Below are 21,881 nucleotides of genomic sequence, written 5' to 3'. Positions count from 1 at the left end.
TCCAATTATGCTCACACGGAATAAGATTTTAATCGTTCGTTATTTGGCCTGACAACCGTCCCTAAGCTCATCTAGCACTACTATTGTTATCATCCTTTATGTGTCACTATTGTTAGTGTTTACTTGCTTACTCTTGCTACCCTTTCATCAATGAGCATAGACCTCCCACTAGCATCCTTTTGCCAATTCTATCCCGAGGAATCCTTTCCAGTTCTTCCCAGTTGCTATTCATACTTTTTATGTCTGTTTCCAAATTTAGGCGCAATATGCCCTTTGATCTTCCTCTTCTCTCAATCTAGCGCTTACCTTGTGATGCAGTTTGGTGATTTCCTCAGTATATATCCTATCCACTTCTAATGTTTTTTCTTAATTTCATCTTCAGCTAGAGCCTGATTTCTTCCCTCCCACAGTATTCTTTTGATGATGGTATACGGCCGACGGACATGGAGTATCTTCAGTAGACAATTTTTTCTAAATACTTGTACTTTTTGATGATGGTTGTAGTATTTCTCCAAGTTTCAGATTTGTACAGTGGAACTATCTTGACGTCGGTATTGAAGATCCTGACTTTGATACTTGTTGACAGTTGTTCCGAGTTCCATTGCTTCTTCAACTGTGGGAATCCTGCCCTTACTTTGCTAATCCTTTCCTTTATGTTTGGGTCGGATCCTCCCTTTTCATCAATGATGCTGCCCTACCCATCTTGCCCTTTTTAAACACCGTTTTTCTACTTTTTCTCAAACTTTTGTCGACTAATTAACTCATCTAATTAATTGACTTCTCTTAACTCTCGTCTCCCATTCTCCCCTCTGTACTCTGGTTTTTCATTTCTTATACTAAAACAAGCTAGTCTATCAGGCAGTATGATGGTTGCCAGTTCTATCTCCCCCCACTTCCCTGGGACAAATGAGTTTGCAAGATCGGAAAATACTTACCAACTTGGAAAAAGCTATCAAACTCACTAGGATCGGTGCAGACGAGTAACCAGTTTACTTTCATTCGAACCTACCGAAAACCTGTAACCAAACTGTGACACCGATAGGCTCGTCACATATGAATTGAATATTGGTTATGCGAGATTTTCAACATTACATTCCCGGTCTTTTCAAAATTAGACATTAGTTACCGCGCCGGATTGTAATGTCCGGTAACGAAGAGGAACTAGTTTCAGAGGGTTTTGATGAAAATGAGGAAAACCTGGAGCGCGAAGAAGGAAATAATGAGGAAGCTGTTCCTAAACAAACTTTAACCAAAGAAATTGTTGCTGAAAGCATATCAATACCATATAGACTTGGATACGGTTTTTCGTATGCTTATATAAAACTGGACTGTTCAGACAAGTTAGTGTTATTATTTTAATTGGATTCTGAGTGCTTCTGTTTTAATTTTATTTGGCATGTCCATCTTGCTTCGGAAGATTGAACTTTCAAGATAAAGTGTAGACGGCAACATACAACTGTGCACTTAATCGCAATCAGTAATCTGAGTTTGGTTTCCTTTACTTCGCTTTCTGTTCGCAGTCCCCAAGTTTGCTCATGACGACTGTGTTATACGCGTTATCTTAATGCTCGATGACCAGTGACAAATTACTCAGCAAGAGCTAGGATACATATGTTCTTGTATATGTATTTCAGTAATTGAATTCACTAGTATGTATGATGGTAATAAACAATCGAGCTATAATTGGATCTAATGGAGATACTCGGACCAGAACAATAGTAATATTGGAATCCGTTCCGAGTATCTCCATTCGGAGTAATATTGGAATAACGCTAGATTTAGACCTCTTTGTTATTAAATTACATTTATATAGATACTGCGACTTAGAATCACCAGCAACTGTATTAGGGCAGAAATAACGCTGGCAATAGAAAGGCCAGTAATTGTATCGTAGTGAAATAAATTCAGGACTGTATTTGACTGGTTTCATCTACATTGCATAGAGATGAATCCAAACTGTTTAGAGAATCAATTAGTCAGAGAGTCTCAAGTATTCGTACATTATTATAGTATTAAAATGTGAATAATCAATAGATAGATAAACAGGAAACCAAATGAATAAGTGTTTGGACGATTTCTATACAAGGCATTAGATTTAGTCACACGAATGGCCACAAGTCAAACAATAAAATTGAATTAATGCATTTGAGAGTCACATACTCAAACTTATATTGTTTTTGAAAATGAGCACACAATTATTTGGATTAAGCACGTCTGTATTAAGCGCCATAAACTGACATTTTTTGTTTTGATACATAGCCAAATAACAATCATGCAGGACTAGTTATATCAAGCTCTTAGTGGTAACAATATTTGTTCGTTTAAATATTGTAAGCTGTTTTTCAGCAAGACCCAGCTTCTACTTGGAAGTGCTCCCTAGAGGGCCCGGCATCACTTTCTTGGGTAGAATGTTTCAGTCATTGACCACTTGGTAACAAAAAGTGGTCCCGCCTTGAGTTTATTTTCTGATAGTTCTTGAACCTCTTTACAGTGTCCTTAGAGATGGTTATTACTTGAGATACAGAGTTACAACATAAGGTCACTTTGCGTTTTACAATAAAATGAGAGAAAGGTGTTCAGGAGTTTCGATTGTTTTTCGTAGGAGAGTTTGAAATGATCTATAGTCAGCTTATTCCCTTCATGCTGAATATACTTGAATGTGTGAGCGCCCTTAATTAGGCATGAACTAGCTGCCTAGATGAAATATTCTTGGCTAAATCTTACGCAAGTGGAGCATCTTTATCAAAGCACTTGAATATTTGGCTAAGTGATCATCACACTTGAAAACTTTCTACAGTTGTTGAATTGCAATACGCGATTGTTTTCAAGTATTGACCCACTATTACTCCTAGGTCTTTTGATTCTGTTTGTATGGACGCGTTGTTTCGTTGATAGTATATTGGCAACTATTCTTATATCCAGTGTTTTTTAGCGCAGTACTGCTAGAATTAATCTTTTAACTCCAACCTTGGTACTAGTTAAATAAGTTGTCCAAATCAGCTTGGAGATCTAAGTGACCACTTTAACTATGTGTTGTTATTCAGACGTTGATACTCTCAAATAAATGTCGACGGTTTGAACAGTTCTAGTAATTTATTGACACGAAGAGTAATAAATATAGGACCCAAGATTTTGTCTTGAAGCGTGTCATTCTTAGCTAGTTTACATCCAGAAGTTGACTCATTTACCTTCACTATCTATCGTTGATCATAGAAGAAGTTTCTTATCAAAACTTGTATGGTTCTTATTTCAAAGCTGAAGAGTTTCTCTATAAGCCCTAAGTGAGATATCTTATCGATTGCTGGAGTCCAAGAATATCACACTAACAAGCAAACGTCTATCTTAAAACCCTGTTCAGCTCTCTCTAGAAATTAGTAATTTAGTTACGTATTAATGTCCGTTCAAAAGTTCCTGTTACTCCGGAGTTAACAGATCACCTAATGCTACTCATAATTTATTTTTAAATACCTTAACTACTATGCCAGTTGAACTGACAAGTATGTGGTTAGATACGATCTGTCTCCTTTCATACTTAAATATATGGCCAACGATGGCATCCTTCCACTCCTAAAGGAGTTGAGTTTTTGAAACAAATATGTTGAACAGCGTACTTAGTGGCTTTAGAAGAATTTCCACAAGGGATTACGGGAATCCTGGATGTAACCATCAGCTTCTAGTAATTTACTGTGTTTGCGATTAATAGTCAATTGAAGAACGGTTTTCTCAGTCACAAGCACTGATCCTATAGTTGTTAGTTTGACAGTGTGACTATTAGAAACGTTAACAACGATATCCTTGAAATAGACCTTGTTAAAACAGTTTTATTAGATCTCGGCCTTAACTATATTTGGCTCTGCAAATGTATCTGAATTCTCTTATAATGATGATGAAGGAATCCCATTACTTTGTTTTCTATCCTATTATTATGCGAAAGCGATCGTTTCGGACAAGCACGGTTATCGCATACCAACTTTATTTCATAAGTAGTGCATAAATTGACCCTGATCCTTAGATATGATGTAGTGACAAATAAACCGTTGCAATATGTGGTGATAACTGACTCCTAAACCGGTTTGATTGGTTTAATATTTCATAAATTTATGCAAATATTCCTGTATAATAGAGTAAAACCTGATGACGAGCTAATTGGAGACAATTTTGTCCACTTATACATGTTATTCTAAGCAAATCCGAAATTTGATACTATGTAGTCTAGAAGGTTGAGCAGGTCGTGCTGTAACTGTGTTATTTTGAGAAGCTTAAATCACACTTGTCTCATATTTTGATTTGGTGGATATTTATTGTTAAATGTCAAACCTACACGGTTTCAATCATAAATGTGTTATTATCACAGATAATTATCAAAAGTTTGCTATATGTAAAACACAAGAGAACTAAAATTATACCTTATATTCTGACCAAAGTTATACTCTATAACTAGAAACTGCATTATCTGTATCAAGCTATAAGTTAAGTTTTTACAGCGCTTTAGATCGATCACAATAAGACTAATCTCGGAGCAACCTAGTGAGTATATAAAATTAATTCTTAACAGTTTCAATCATTAGTTTCAAGTGATTCGAAAATATTATCTCAACAGTTGAATTTATTACAAGATCAGTAATCAACGGTCATAAAATATCGACATTGGTTGATAAACTTTAAAATTCATTCCATATTCGTTCTCTTTATCCCGAAACATTTGCATTCCTTGATAGTTTTCCCTCTTTTTACAAATTACCTTTAGCCAGTGATTTGCTGAAAATCGAGCGCTATTCAACGTTATATGATTTTCAAGGTTTTCTTACTGATTTCATTCTGTAACGTAAAGTATCTAAAAGGTTACCTGACCTCTTCAAGCCACAGAATCAAATAATGATCACTTGCTCAGCAGTTGACACCATTAAAGTTAGGCATAAGATACTTGATAAAGATGGGAAATCACTTGGGGAAGTTGTGAACATTCATCGACTGAGAAGTTTGAAATGCTTTTTACTTTTGTCCAACCATGACCTACGTCGACGGGTGTTATAGTAGGTTTAAAAAAAGCTACTGGGGAGCCAAACCCAAACGCAGCATCAGTCCATGAAATTAATGACTTTTAGTCAGAGGTATGATGGAAGAAACAGGCTGTTTAATTGTGATCTATATAATAATTGTAATCAGCAATTCTAGACTTTAGGTGGAGTGATTCTAAATCAGTCGCAGTAACGAAGAAATATTTACTCTTTATCTTCATTCAGATCTTCAGTTTTGATATTTTTTCATTTGTAACTTTACACTCTGTATTTAATAACCGTATTTTCAACAATTAGTTTTTTATTATCATTGCTACATTATTTCGATTTCTTTGCTATCCATCCTGTTAATTCCATCCTTTTGTATCAAAGCGTTTTAGCAACCTGCCCAGCGCACATCCGTTCCAGATCCTACGTTAATTATACTCAATAGTGATTTGCTTCGAGAAGTATTTCAGTAGTTCAAGTTACAGTTTGTGACTCATAGAATCAAACCAATACCTAGAGTGAGGTAGTTAGCCACCTAGGCCATTAAATGAATGCTATGACATCTTGAAAATCGATTAAAACTATAAATATGAACTCTGTTTAAGCAACCCGAACATAGTGTGTTCTCAATGAAACTGAACATTTTGAGCTCAATCACAAGTGACTTCATAGATACACATTGGTGAAAGGCCTCAAATCAGGACTAAATATATGGATATATTTGGTTTCTTTGTATTCTTTAGGTGTCAAATACTATCATTATATTTATTTAGAACTGTTTTACTACCAAATTTGTGATGAGACATAATATTTTAAAGAGAATTTATACATGTTAAAAGACATTGTGATTTATAAAATAAGATAAACTTCTTCAATTTACAAACCAATTTTACTTCTTACGAGAATTAGCTAGGTTTTTTTAATCAGACGTACTTTTAATAAAAAGGTTTTCTGAAAGATTACCAAGTTACTTGCCGGTTTTAAACAAGTGAATTTATGAAATATCGAATCTTAATAGCATCACCAGACGTAGAATTAGTGGTATAATGTTTGTATCTCAACATATAATCCTAGTTATCAAGAATAGTATAGAGATGTCAAAATTTTAGACCAAAAATATTAGGCGAGAACCTCAAGCGATTTAAATGTCAAATATCTTTTATTTTAGATTTTAGTCTACGATGAACTTGAAGATCTTAACCTGTAAAGTGACTTTAAGAAAACGTTGTTCTAAAAACCAATACAAATCAACTCTATTCGACATAACTTATTTCCTATTTGTAGCGATAGAATTATTACGTGCCTGTTTCCATTCTTCAGGACATTCGTGGAAATTATCAGAAGTTTGTTCACTAATCTGACTTATTGTTTTACATTAAGTTGCATCCACATAGTTTTACACTAGAACACTAGATATACTTGGTGAAAGTAGGTTTTTCTTATCTGCTGTTTTTTAAGGATAGCCCCAAATGTTTCGCGAAATTTCTGAAAGTTTTACACTAGGTTTCAATAAAAATATGATATTCAGTCTTTGTTTCATCAGTTCGTCAGTCTCCAATGTCAGTAGAGGCAGAAAATATAGCCTCATAGCCATCTTTACTAGATCTTTAATTGCCTCTAGGACTTTAACTGTCTTTAGGACGTAAGTTAATGTAATATAATAGAGCTAATGAGTAAATATAGTCAATCAGAAAAGGATGATAATAAAAACAGCACTGAACATTGATGGTAGTGTAACGAAAATGAGAAATTAAAGGTAGCAGACATACTTATAGGAAGTTTACAAATTCCACAAACTACTAGCTAAATAAACACTGGGCATCAAGAATGGATTTACTCAATGAACTAGCTATTTAAGTACCACTTGAGTTGTCGTTTGTTCAGTCATGTTTACAAACGAACAACTTTAATACTTTAGTTTGCATACATATTGAGCAGGCTTTGTTTGCTTATTTAAGAGATACCCCAAATCCAAATACCCTCTCTAGAGATGTGCAATTTAATAATGCTTTTTGTACTTCATTCAAACAATATCATCACTATCCAAAGTTAGAGACTGATGTAGAAAACAGCTAAGTTCATACCACTATATATATATCTTTTTTATTGTATGTGTTCCTTAATTCTTTTTCCACCCATAACAGAAATCTATTCGATATTGGGATTCTACGTGGATACATTCATTTACGTTTTATCATGCTGAGTAACAATTTTATAACAGACTTATCACCACTTACTGAAATGTCAAATCTACAATATTTGAAAGCTGACAATAATCAAATTATTTCAGTTGAATCACTGAGATCATTACGTTATCTTCAATACTTAGATCTCTCAAGTAACAAATTGACTACTATAAATAATCTTTCGTTTCCATATTTACAATATTTAAAGGTGAATGGTAGGTTGAGTGTAATTTTTCATTATTTACTTGACGGAATATTGTTTTTCGTGTAAATAAATGTATACTACTGTGTAGATTATAAGTAGCCATATTGTACGACCAGATCACAATACTGAAATCAATCTAATCAACTCATTTGTAAGGATTTGAATCTTCTAGTTGTTGATTTTAAAGACTGAAGTTGATCAGTCTCTTTTAACATATTTTCATACTGCCTGAATTGTCTCAATATGTCCAATAAGTCACAAGGGTTTAAGTAAGAACGGATGTTGAGTTATGAACACAAACACTGGTGTGTAGGTAGATTCAGTTGACGAGTCCTGAATAAGTCGAAACGCACGTCCTGGATTGAATCTCAGCCACAAGCAAAATTTTAATTTAAAAAATATTGAGTAATGTCGAGATTCATCTCTTAAATTAATATTATTCATCATATTTAGTGACTAATAAGGTACTCAATAAAATAAAAATGAGTGATCTTTCTGTTCTAATCTGGTCTTCGGAGAAATATAATGAAAAAAACACTACATTAGACATATGAGAATTCGCAAAAATTGATCAAATAAAACTTGACATAGGAAACCAGAGGAATTTTTCTCATATTATGTTCTGTTAGATAGAAAATACAACACATTAAACGATGGAACTACTTGGTTTAGCTTTAAGACAAACTATTTTCAGTTGTCCTCAGTCTATTAATGTTTAAATAGTTACTAAAAAATTCAATTTAAAAGGTATCTATGAAATAATATTCTGAACAAATACATCGTATCGCAAAATTTAGGAAACTGTAGTTATGATTTTTATCACGAACTGACATCAACTGTATCGCCAAAATGTTAAGAAGCCATATGGATGGACAAATTACGCCTCAACATCTGAAATTCATCAGATTTAATCAGGTCATTTCATCTATAAATTATAGCTCTTCCATATCGAGCTCTAAATTAATATTAATTAATTTGATTTAAAATATTTGAACCACCAGGTTTTATCCCACTTTTTCAACTATCCCATATTTATTGACATTCCGCTTCTATATTTATTTTGAATTGAAGCTCTGCACGCAAGTAAATTATTGAGTGACTACATTTAATTTGAACTTAGTAATCTGGGGGTCTTGTGTCCGTGGCGAAGTCTTTAGGTCCTGGCCTCAATTTTATTTGCGGTTTCGAGTATGGTCTCCCTGAGAATCCTATGAACGCTAAGGTGTACCAGTAGCTCGGTGTTTGTTTGTATTCAATAGTTCTTCAGTTGTCAACTCTTGATAAAAACGATAGATTAACCTTTCAGTGAATACTTTTCGTAAAAAGCAATTAACTACAGAAGAAAAGTTGCGCTATCAAAGTAGCATTCATTTTCCTTCCATTTTTTAAATTCCCGTAACTAAATGTTATTTTTTTGTTTGATGGAGAAAAATGAGATCATAAGGAAATTCGTACAATAATAATGTAATAAGGGAAAATTCACTGTACCTTGAAAACACTGACCATTCCCTTTATATTCCCATTAAATGTTTTATACTGATCATTTATTAAAAAGTATATGTAATTTACTATTTTACCAGTATTGTGGTGTTTACTACTTATGTTAACATAAATAGTATATACCGTTAGTCAGAAATAGAATATCTCGCAGCAGGAGGTTGAGAAGATCAAGGAGGAAAGAACGGGAACAGAAATCAATTGGTATGGAAATGCGGAAACAATGAAGTCTGAGACAATTAATGGACACTTTGCGAATGAAATATTGGCGTATGGTTTTTCTATTTTATCAAGTTACTCCGTAATTTTATGTAAAGATAATCGGTGGTCCTGCCTGTTTTCTCCTTTACTTAAACATCTCTAATTATCTTTACTTATTTGTTTACTCTAATTTTGTTATAGACAACGCAATTGTCTCACTAAAGTCAGAAACCGATACGAAACTTAGTTCTGAACAGCTTCCAAATTTGCATACACTTGAATTACGTGGTAACCGATTGAACACATTGAATGGAATCGATGATATGATTAGTTTAAAAACCTTATACTGTGCAGAAAATCTATTACGTAGACTAGAAGGTATTTCTAGTTTAAAATCATTAGTTTGTTTACATTTACGTGATAATCGTCTATCAAGGTTAACGGACTTCACAGAAAATTTAACTTCATTAGAATATATTAATTTGAGGTTTGTTCATGTCTTTCTTGAACTTTTATTTTAAAATATAATTTCAGTGGATCGTATTAATTAAGATTTTTTACTTACAAAACTAAGGACATAGAAACTATGATGAACATCGTTTCTCTATAGTTTAAGAAAATTCGACCACTTGCACTCTGATCACTACATGCTTTTTAGGATTTTAACTAGTAAATGTGAGGAAAATTATTCCAAATATTTTCGATTATGTCATCTTTAGCTTGAACATATGGGTGATTATTGTCCACTTTCAGAGAATTCAACCAAAATCAAATTTACCCCATGTTTGTTCGAACATCTAAAAAGTTGTAACTGTTCGACTTAAAAAGACACAGTTCATTTGAAAAACAAAGTCCTGTCTATTTTATTTACCTTAACACCTATTACATTCTCCTATCTTCAAATCTGTAACCCATTGGATACCATCAAGATCAAAGGTGATAGACTTGTTTTAATTTCAATCTTCCAAAATAGATTTTGTGTTTTTATTTTCTGCATTAAAAAATATGAGGCAGCTAAACGAATTTGTTTTTTAAATAGGCTGAGATAGTTGATGGTTTCATCTTAAACTATAAAAATCCTACCTCATAAGAAGTGAACCGATCTCAAATTCCTATCCAATCAACAATATTATTATTGTTGTCTAATTTCCTTATCAGTTGAATAAATAATTAAAACTGCAAAACTGGTATTTCAAAGTTTTCAAAAGTAAGCTACCCACAAGAGCTAGAATGATTAATAAAATTTAGGGAAATATATCTTTTATTTGTTTAAAAATGACATTAGAAAATCTATATTAACCCATCTGTATTCCTTCTTTTATTCATATGCACCAATAATCTACAGTTAAGTTCAATGAGGAAATTCGGATACCTTTAAAAGTCTTTTATATTAGATATTGGCTGAAATTTTTTTCAGTTGTAAACTTTGAATGGATGAATTTTGTGTGGAAATTAGATGAGATAGTATTTCACAATAAGTATAATAACGATACACTCATTAAATATAATAACTTTGAAAATTCTCGTCATGCATACAGTCATCTCAGCAAGCATATATATTTCAATTTTTATCATCAAGACTATGATTTGTAAGATTTTAAGACTGTTAATTATCACAATATCATTTGTAATCTTTTTGACCTGAATTCTAGTCTTGTTTCATTTATCATCATGTTTTAAATCACCTATTCAGAAATAAGTTACTCGTATGTCATCACAACGTACAAGTCTGTCAGTCATCACATTTAATATTTCACAAAATCTTCACATAAAACTAAGGAAAATTGATATCACGTTAAAACCAACGGTTTATTAAGACTGTGCATTAAATATATACTACTTTTAAGTAGCTTAAACTGATACCTATAAACTGCTATCTGGTCCCTTAACTAACAAATCTGTAGACCATTTTTCACAAAGCGTCTAACTCCATAAAGTAATTGCATTCTTAACACGATTCCGCAAAGTCCTACTGAATAACTGCAACCTATGTAATTAATTATGTCAAGAGTTAGGCGGCTGCCAACCGATAACAATGATAGATGTTTGAGCTCTGTCATAGACTGACTTAGTATAATAAATGTGAATTTCATTAAATTTCGTCATGGCTCTTAACAGCAGAGGATATTTTTACGACCCAACTTTTAGACTTAATTAATTCGCACATATTAATAATAACTTTGAACCAATCAATGTAAATGACATTATCATTTTACTTTTCAATCATGTGTTTAATGTTTGCCTATATTTTACTATTTAAATATATTATAGAGGAAACCAAATTTCCAAATTTTCCGAAGTCAAACGATTAAATTGTTTGCCCTCATTAAAATTTCTTTCATTAGTGGGTGAGTTATTCAATTTTTATACAAACAGATGATTGAATCATCTCTAAAATAATGTGACTAATATCACGTAACTTATTTAAAAACAACACAAAAATATAAGAAAATCAGTTGAGATTTCCAAGTTGTAACAACATTGTGAAGAATCTAGAAAGTCCCATTATTCTTCTCCAATTATAATCATTATCATTTATTAGCCTTTCAGTGCTCCTAGTGAAATAAAAATAAATGACCTGTCAATTTGCAAAGCGTATCTCCAATCCTTACGTCAATAATTCAAAAGCGCGTCACCCGACTATACAGTCAGAGATATTACTACTAAGTTTTTCGATCAGCAAATAATCTCCTGTACAACTAGCGTGTTTGAAATGATCAGCCACCAAATCTTAACTAATGCGGTGTGTTCCACTGTTTGATGTTAACCCAATTATATCTCCCGAAAACCTGAAGGTCCTAATGGGGTTGTGGAAGCATATCGTTGATGAGTCCCATAGGATGAAACAACTGCACAGTACTTTTAGTTTTTAGTGGTTTGTCAAGTGAGATAAACTTGTGAAAACACACTTAATAATTTATACCAGTATCAGTAAAAACCCTTCAACTAGAATTTTACATTCATTCACATGCACATTACATCTTGAATTTACATTGGGGCATATTGAAATAATTTTGATATACCTACTCATATTATCATCAGTAGTTGATATTAATATACTGGAAATGTTCAAAAAATATTTGATAATAGGCTGTTTTTAAATATCCATTAGATAATCCAGTTACAGAAAAAGATAATTATCGCCAAATGGTAATTGGTTTAGTTAATAGATTACAGCGTTTGGATAAAAAACGTGTTCCAGATATATTTCGCAGTACAGCCTTGGAATTTGTAGCAAAACATGTAAGTTTATATATAGAAATTTTAAATGTTTTTTGTGGTTGGTTATGTAAACCCAAGATTCGATTGTTATTTGACTGGGTTTAACGTAGCTAAATTTACTTCCGATTCGATGTATTTCACCCTCAGTCAAATCACAAGAGTCTAATCTGCTTTTCGATACCAAATGAATTACTGTTATGATAAATAAACAACTTAACCAACAAACTAGCTTAGCAAAATAATAAAATTCAATAGAAATGTTTTTATATCCCCTAAAGCGTTTTTGTATACATTACCAATACCGCTGCCAGAGATGAAAATGGTTTACGATGTAAGAGCATTTATAGTGCATTATGATCTTTGATTATCTAACAGCAGTAGCCATTTCGTATTGACTAAACTTTATAAGTAGAAATGATTATATGATATCACCATGTTGACAGCGAGAGTGATGGATTTATACATGTGATCTAGTTGCCAGTTCAGAAAGTAAGGATATGAATTTTCCTGAATATCTAGTAGGAATCCCTAATCTTTTAAATAAGCCGATTTGAGGGTGTGGCGGTCATCAACTGACAGTATCGGCTGATAAGTGTGTTTATAACTATAATAGAACAAGGTTTGAATCAGTAGCCATTGAGTTACTAATTGATGTTCGATGTTGGCTAGTGTAGAAGTAGGTTAGAGGAAAATCAGGGGCTACCAAATCAAAATACGGTATCAATCTATGAAATCATTGACAGTTGGACTGAGCCGTCTTGATGTGTATAAACTACCTGGTTGGCGTTCATGAAATTATCGCAATCAGTGATTGAAGATGTCAGGTGATATGGTCAAAATGGTCCAAATGCATTTATTCTTTAGTTTCTCTGAGGTACTGAGTTTCAAACTTATCTCATGCCTTTTAATTCCTCGAATTCACCCTTTACTCTCGAATCCCATTGCCTCTGTTTAATATTTCCTACTACTACAGATAATGTTTCTACTCCTACTGCTCTAGTATTTCTCTTAATAATTTCATCTCATTCTGTCGATACGATATGGCGATGAAGTGATCAATAACGTGCTAAATTATACTTCGTATATAACTGAGTGACTGATTATCTTATTAATGGCAAATTTCTTGTTATGAGATCTGAAGGCCTAAAGTCAGATCTCTTTTCTGGTTATGAATGTGCTTTCTTGAAGAGTACTATACTACGATAAAACGGATATTCACTGCTTAATCCTCTTCAATGATTTTCAAGCTTATATTAAATCCATGGTTAAATGAATATTCATAAACCAACTTGTATGAGATTTAAAGAAGAAGAATAATATTGATTAGGAATTGATCAAATGTCATAGACTGTCGTTTTTGTGTATCTCAATATTTTGTTTTGCATGTCTTATGTTTTTCTACTCTCGCTTCACGTTTAATCATCATTTTGTTTTTAAATAACACATATGAATATACATACATAACACTCAGTACTATTTAACATTAAAGCATTGAACACAACAATCAAATAGTTTGATGTTACACAAATTTAATGTTATAATATTCTTATCAGTGTCAGTTTTGTCTGGTATTACAAAAACTTTTTGAGCATTAAAATAGTAGTCAATACTACCTTTTAGTCTTGTTTTACGAATAGATATTGTGTGTCTGTTCTTTGCATCAGTAAAGCGTACTTTTTTCTTGAATTTGACATATACATATGTATATAATAAAGAAGACTATTTTATTTATGTGCAATGTCAAGGCTGTCCTCTTTAGTCTTTTACTGGATGACGAGGCAACAAATTAGTCGTTTATGACATAATTCATTTTGAATGATGATTTCAATTAGACGGTACATATTAAATATTCTTCAGGGGTATTTTTAATTTCCTATTGCACCATATGATTCCTTGTTCTACCACTCAATGTTGATGGAAAGTAAGCTTAGTATTATTTAAAAAACAATTTATTCAAACAGAAAAACGTTTTTTTACAAAAAAGTGACTTCAGTGAATATAAAGAAGATGAGTGAATTTGATATCTTGTTCTTTAAGCCATACAACACCGCTGTGATTATTATACTACATAGATAACCTTCTAGAGCCAAATATTTTGTCATAGATTTTAATAAGTGCGAAAACTAAGTGAATTTGTTCCCCTTTTTCCATAGGTTTGGACAGAAAAAATGAATTAGAAATATAATCAAATGAGTATGTAGTACTGCCCAAGTCTAATACTGATGACTTGTCATTTAAAATGAAGCAAGAAAGGTGTTAAATAAATGTTAACAATGGTGTGTAATAATCTCATTAAAAATGGACTGAGACAGATCTTCAATGATGACATAAAAACAGTCTAAGAGTCTGAAAATTAGCTGGCATATATCATCCTACGCCAACAGTCCCTTCAGAGCCGTACTACATGGTTTCCTAAGCTCTGAATTTATGTTACAGTTTACATCACGATCCAACCTCAGATAAATAATCATTGAAAACTGGGGAGGGCACTGGACAGTCGTTTAGCCGTAGTATGAAACACTTCAGTATTGTAAGTCCACGACCACACCGGTGATCTAACCCAAGACGCCTAGTCTCACGCGTAAACAATTTACCTCTAAACAGCTAAATAGGTATCCGATGATTCATATTTCTAACTCCAATCTGTTTGCAATATCAAGGAACCATCGTCTAGTAAATCTGATTAAATGTGTAAAATTTTCTGAATATAAAACAAACAGTGTTTTATACCAAAACAGAACAACACATGGTCAATGACATTTAGTATTGTAAAGTTATCCTGAAAACAAAATTTCCGAGTTTTATTTCGTCTAAGTGTTTCATCTAACCAATATGTAACTTCAGATTCCCCCAATATTTAATTTAATTTTAAAACTAAAATTTAGACTACTTTTGGTGATGTATCCTCAAAAATGAAATGGCTGAAATGATATAATTTCATTCCACAAGAAGCATAACTAAAGAGCTCATTTCAATATAAAGTATAAGGTCTGGCAATGATGTCCAGAATAATAATGAAAACAAAATTCAGCTCAATTGTGAAGTCCTCTTTATCATTTAAACTTTTTTCTTTCTCTATTTAAGACTGACATATTAGAACAGGAATTGAATGAATCGGATACAATTGAAGAACATATACCCGAAAGTATGAAAGAAGATTTAAATGAGGAAAAAGAGAAAATGGAAGAAGAAGAAGAACAGCAACAAATACAGGATGATGATGAAGAAGGTAGTAAAGAACAACTTGAAGAAGACAATGATTATCAAGAGGAAGCAGGTGAAGATGAGGTAGAAAAGTGTATACATAAACTACAGATTATATTTAACGTAATCATGAATGCTCTTGTTTTTATTTCTTGAATGATTGGAGGTAGTCAAGAAGAAACCCTGCTTGATTTACACCTTTTACTATTTAATACTCGTTTGTTCAGCATAGATTTGATCTCCAGTGAGCTAAAACTCACTATGTGATACGAACCTCTGTCACTCAGTTTCATAATCTAAGACGTTACTACTGAAAGATTCTGTTCACGACTGATCTTCCGTTAAACTGAGATATTTACAACTAATTGATTGCTCAGTAGCGACAAATGTCAATTGAATAGATTTCGACCACAATTAAAGGACTGTCTTATACTGAAAAACAACTTCTATCATCTAAATTGGAATCCTAAATAACTTGACTAAATGAAAGTTGAACTAATAGGACTTATTTTATATACATAATTCTTTCATAAATATTATCTAATAGGTGAATCCAAACTACACATTTCACTTTGTACTAATACCTAACAATTGAATTCAATACTTACATCTCCATTTTTAAGATTTTCATATACCAGAATATCAAATGCATCTAGTTAATAATTCACAAAAACAGAACAAAACTCCATACTACTAATAAGTCAGTATTAGGAAAATAAGAATTTCACAACATTGATAATTTCACTTTTAAAAAAAGGAAAATAACAAAAACTTTAATTTCTTTATAAATGATAAAACCAGAAGTAATATAAAGTCATTATAGCATGTTTACATTTTAATTACTATCGTTGGTTACTATACAATATCTTATTCTAATTGAATGAACTTTAAAATATATTTATAAAAAATCATATTCAACTGTGAAAAGTTAACACTAAAACTTCAGTATCCAATGGCGGTTTTTTTTAAATGACCTTTCAAACACAAATTTGTGTTTTTTTAAAAAAAACAACGAAACAAAACAAACACTGAATAAACTAACCAAAATGAACATTTAAAATTGTGTTTAGAAATTATGAAATCAAATCAGAAATGTTTTGTTTTTTTTGGCAAAGCCAAATAAGTTGACTTTATTATTATTATTATTGTTATTATTATTATTATTATTATGTAATGGTCTATAAGCTAATGACCTATATAATAATCTAGATCATTATATTTTGCTTAAAATTATTAAAATATTTTCACTTGTGTCATTATTGACGAGAAATTCGACATTCATCTAACAGAGATAACTTATAAATAATTCAAAAACTGCAAATATAATACCTTTACTATTTTTTAATTTATATTGGTATACAGAGAAAGTAATTTTAAACAGGACATTGGCAGAAATAATAGAAACGAAATAACAAACACTACTAATAATCTAGTATAGGGGTTGTGGAGATTATTTAGTTTTTGATTGAGATCATGAACCGATTGATGTTAGAGCACCTTTGAAAACCTGGAAGCACTGGCTCAGTGGTCCAGTAGGTTAAGCGTTCGCGAGCAAGACAGAAGGCCCTGGGTTCGAATCCCGCGAGCGGGATCGTGGATGAGCACTGCTGAGGAGTCCCAAAATAGGACGAAACGGTCGTCCAGTCCTTCCAGGTTTCCAAAGGTGGTGGTCTAACACCAATCGGTTCATGATCTCAATCAAAAACTACTAATATAATAATCACAAGTCAATTAGAAAGAAACAGATGCTTAATGTTTACCGATTTTCAATAGCTATCCAATGAACATTGGTCGGTGATGAAAATTTAAAAAATTTAACAAACTTTCTATGAAAATAGAGTTTTTAACTAAAATATCCAAAAGTTGGAATACTAAAATCGTTAAAACCGTTCCATTTCATGACCTCATTGAATTTTAATTTAAACTGACTTAGATTTAATTTTATCTAAATTTATAAAAAGTTTATTAATGTTACTTACTAAACCAAATAATAGTTGTGAGTTGACTAGTGAATAGATTCAAGATAGACTGTTGGTATCTATATAAGAAGTACTAAATTCAACTATATGTATCAGTAGTGATAAAGTTATTTATCAACATCATTGAATGATTGTTATGCTACATTTTAAATTCACTAAAATTTAGAAAAAACGTTGTATGGCGGGATCCTGATTTATTAATCAGAAAGTAATACTCTCACCATGAGATCTGAAAGTCTTAAACTCAACCACTAATAATGTCCTAGTTGTTCTCACTGTTGGAGAGTCTCAAACTATAAGATAACAGCTATCTAACATTATAATTTTCAATGTTTCACCAAGATGATATCAGTTCACGGCGTAAGTTATTCCCATATATTTATATTATAATGATTTAATCATTTGAAAATTTTTTCACTTAAATGAATATTTCCGTTTATTTTATGAAGGATGATGATATTGTCGAAAGTGAAAAAGAAGAAGAAGAAGAAGAGGAATAAGAAACAAAAGAATTATGGACAAAAAACCGGACCAGTTAAAAAAATAATAATTTCAGTCAATCTAAAGAAAATAAATCCAACTCATAAAATCAACAAATAGATGCTTTTATTGTCTGTCTGTAAATTATCTAATATAACATTTACAATATCAAATAATTCATTGTACTTTATCTTTATGCATAGTGAAGTGGGGTAAAGTGAGGTTAGTGTCCATTTCATTTCTGAACTTTTATTTTTTTATTTTTTTATTACTGATATTGTATAAGCATTGCATAAGGATTAACAAACGTGAAACTTATAACAATAAAATTAGTTTTTATTCTGGAGAACAATTGAAAACTAAAGAGTAATGGATATTAATTTATAACCTCTCATCAGTGTCCACCTACCATCCTATACAAAATCAATGCTTCACTACATAATAGAAGGGAATTCATTTACCCAAAACATTATAGTATTCTTTGAGTAGTTCTGGGTCTTTTACCCATCTTCACTAAACTAGTGGAAGAATTAACTAAACTGTTGGAACTAAAGTTTATCCATTACTGTTTATGAGGTTCTGCACCATTAAATTGAGCTTTTTAGTAGGTGGATTTATTGGTCAAATTCCTTAAAACATAAGTTTCAATGAAATAATTGAATAAATCTTGGCAGTATTCACCGTGTAGCAAGAGAAAATTCGTCCACTACAACTAACCATCTTCATTCATTTGACATTAAACAGAATGCATAAAGATATTAAGTATTTTGTACATTTACACAAATCGTTTTACGGTCGTATATATAAAGTCTATTAACTATAATATGCACACAATGTCATCATATTAAGAATTAAGTAATCCTAATGTTTATGCTGAAAATATTGATAAGAATTTATTTTGAAATAAACGATTATGAAATCAGGACATATTGAATATTACAATATAAAAGTACAATACTTATGCAGAAAGTGAAAAATAGTCTCTCTCTCTCTCTCTCTCTCTCTCTCTATATATATATATATATATATATATATATATATATATACGTCCTTAGTATTAAAGTTCAATAATGAATATAGCTGCATAATTAAAGCTTAATATGACTGTTTACATTAAAAATTACCGAGATGAATAAAAAGACATTAGTAATAACGTCATTATCACTGCAAAATTTTACATGACCTGAGTATTTATTTTAATGTTTGTAAACTTCGAATTTACATGAGTACAAAACATTTTAATAATTCTAAACACGTTTAATAATAGTTTTAATAAATTCACTTATCTATAACTTAATGCAAAATACACTGTAATTTGATATTTAGAAAAAGAGAATGGTAATCAATCAACATAGAAATAGTTTAGTTGCAGACTAGATACTTTACTGAAATAATCAATAATTTTTGAATTATATTATACCTTGTCTGAGTTGCTTAGTTTTAACTGTAAAGTTTTCAGTGTTAAAAAGAAGTGGAGACTGATCATACTAACCATAGCAACAATGAAATTATTCAGTTAGTAGTAAACAATAATATCAATATCATCTACCTGATCAACAAATTTTCTCTATCATTTCATAATAAGTTGCTAAACAATAAAAAGATTCTCTTGATAGTTGTACCATACTTAAGAAGTAAATTTACATCGTTTAACTGATACATTATGGCAAATGTAAAATTGATTAAGCGTTTCACTTATATATATTTATAATTCCTACTTGTAAATTAAGTTTAGAAATAAACTACCTATTCTATTCTACTCTGGAAATCTCCCAATGATTTCTCAGTACATTGTTTTCTGAGTAAATCACTCCTGAACCACTATAGTACTATTCAGAGTATCTCTTACGATCTAGACTTAATCCAACCGTCTACGGTAAATTCTTCAGAAGCAAACTTTATTTTCTGGAACTCTGTTACGGAAACATCTAGTGATACATCAACACTGAAACTCAAGGGGACTACACAAAACACTGTAATGATCAAGAACGTAAGTAAAGAGAACCAATTTATTGTGTCTTAATAAATTATCAAAACCATACATTTAGTACATCTTTCACACATTTTCCATCAATTGTTCCTTCAATTCTCAATTCCATTATCATTCCCCTTCTGTTTTAATCAGTTCGATCTTCTTAACCTTCTTTTGCCAGGCATTCCACTTCTAATAGGTGTCACATACTACTTATACCTGTCAACATAAGTAAAATACATCACAGCACCAGTTAGATAGCAGTAAAGCACAGCCAAGTAACTGTCGATAGATAATTTTCTAAGGAAATTCATTTCAAAAAAGTATGGCTTATTCATCTAAAAACTAAGCACTTACATGCATTCGTTCAAATTCCTAAATAGTGATTAACCAGTGATGAAATATTTCTCAGATTATAAAGGCTTTGGCCAAAGTTCAAATTTCTCAGCATGATATCTTTCCTATCTAGAGTATCGACCATCACAATAAAACCAAATGCCTTAAAGACTAAATTGTTTTTTTAATAGTGTAAAACCCATTGATTCGATTTCAATATATTCCTTAATAAGGCCTATTTTCCGTTATTCATCGTCAAATTAGTTTCATTTTGCTATCAACAAAAATTCGAATTCATAAGGAATATTTCTTCGGTTAGGTAAAAACGTATATTCCGTTCAATAAATACAGGAACGGATGATAACTTAATGAATGGATGTTAAAGAAATCCCATGTATCGACAATTCTAGACATAAATTCAAAAGTGAATTAACTGAAGAATGTTGTAAACACGTGAAATGGAAATTGAAAAAGTATTTTGCCAAAATTGAGAAGAAATTTAGAGTATACAAGAATGAAGTCAATTAACGTTCGTAAAATCAAGTTTTTATGATCTCAGTTTGTTTAAATTTATTTTTAAAAACTGCCTATCATCAAATCCTTTAAATTCTTAATTCAATTAACTTAAATACTAGTAATAGTAATAAATATAATTCCAATCTCTTTGAGCTAACTATTATAAAACTTAATGGATTTTTACAACTCATCAACTTCATACCTAAAAGTATAGTTAAATCATTTTCATCAATATGAAATACTTTCTTATGTAGAATAACTATTACAAATTAATTTATACAAATAACATTAATCTTCGATGAATGAAAAAACCGATTACCTCACCTCAAGATTTGTGTATGAATATGCAACAATTAAACTGATACCATTATTGATTAATTCTGAACAATAAATCTATAATAGAATGAAAAATTTAATAAAACAAATATACTAACTACTCTAATTGTTTATTGAGATGATGAATTTTTTCAATTATTATTACCATTATTCTGATTAGGAAAACATTGGTGAAAATTTTTTCCAAAAACATCAGTTCTAATGAAAAAATCTATAATGGGTCATTAAAAAAAGAGACAATTAGTGATACATAACAAAAATATTCATTCAATAGAATAATGTATAAACTTTTATTGTAATGGTCCGATATTAGGTTTTTAATAAGCCAATTTAAAACTGAAAACTATAATTTAAATGTAAAACAGTCAGTCAGTCAACAATGTAGAACTTCGTACGTATATTTTTTTTATTATTAAAAGCTTTATTCAACATTATATTTTTGCTACAACATAGAATTCTCAGCATAAAGTATTTCAACAAGTTTCCTTTTCTTATACCTTGATCGATTGTGACGATAAATTTTGAATGATGACCAGTTAGATGTTAGAAGTTCGGTAATCCACATTTGATTACTGTTCATTCGTTTCAATGCATATTGCCAGCCACCATGATGTCGCTGATTGTACCTTTTTGTATCCCGTATAGCGAAAGGTTGTAAACTTTTCATAAACGCGCCTGAATAGGTTGTGCGCACAATAGACATAGTGATGTGCTAAAACAATCAACAAAACAGATAACTTG

At 31.2% G+C, this 21,881-nt stretch overlaps 1 protein-coding gene across 1 annotated transcript; it reads left to right on the top strand.

The window, feature by feature from the left end:
- Positions 1 to 1,098: 1,098 nt before the first annotated feature.
- LRRC23 (Leucine-rich repeat-containing protein 23) lies at positions 1,099 to 18,153 on the top strand. The gene is made up of 7 exons (XM_051213494.1): positions 1,099 to 1,340; positions 7,151 to 7,407; positions 9,297 to 9,582; positions 11,367 to 11,443; positions 12,208 to 12,338; positions 15,402 to 15,605; positions 17,950 to 18,153. Exons 1-7 carry the CDS (start codon positions 1,141 to 1,143, stop codon positions 17,998 to 18,000), a joined length of 1,206 nt encoding a protein of 401 aa, XP_051073459.1. The 5' UTR covers positions 1,099 to 1,140; the 3' UTR covers positions 18,001 to 18,153.
- Positions 18,154 to 21,881: the final 3,728 nt, after the last annotated feature.

The sequence above is a fragment of the Schistosoma haematobium genome, chromosome 1 (assembly GCF_000699445.3).
Source record: "Schistosoma haematobium chromosome 1, whole genome shotgun sequence".
Classification (NCBI taxonomy): domain Eukaryota; kingdom Metazoa; phylum Platyhelminthes; class Trematoda; order Strigeidida; family Schistosomatidae; genus Schistosoma; species Schistosoma haematobium.
The sequence above is the reverse complement of the archived record's forward strand: the minus strand, read 5'-3'. Positions and strand labels throughout refer to the sequence as shown.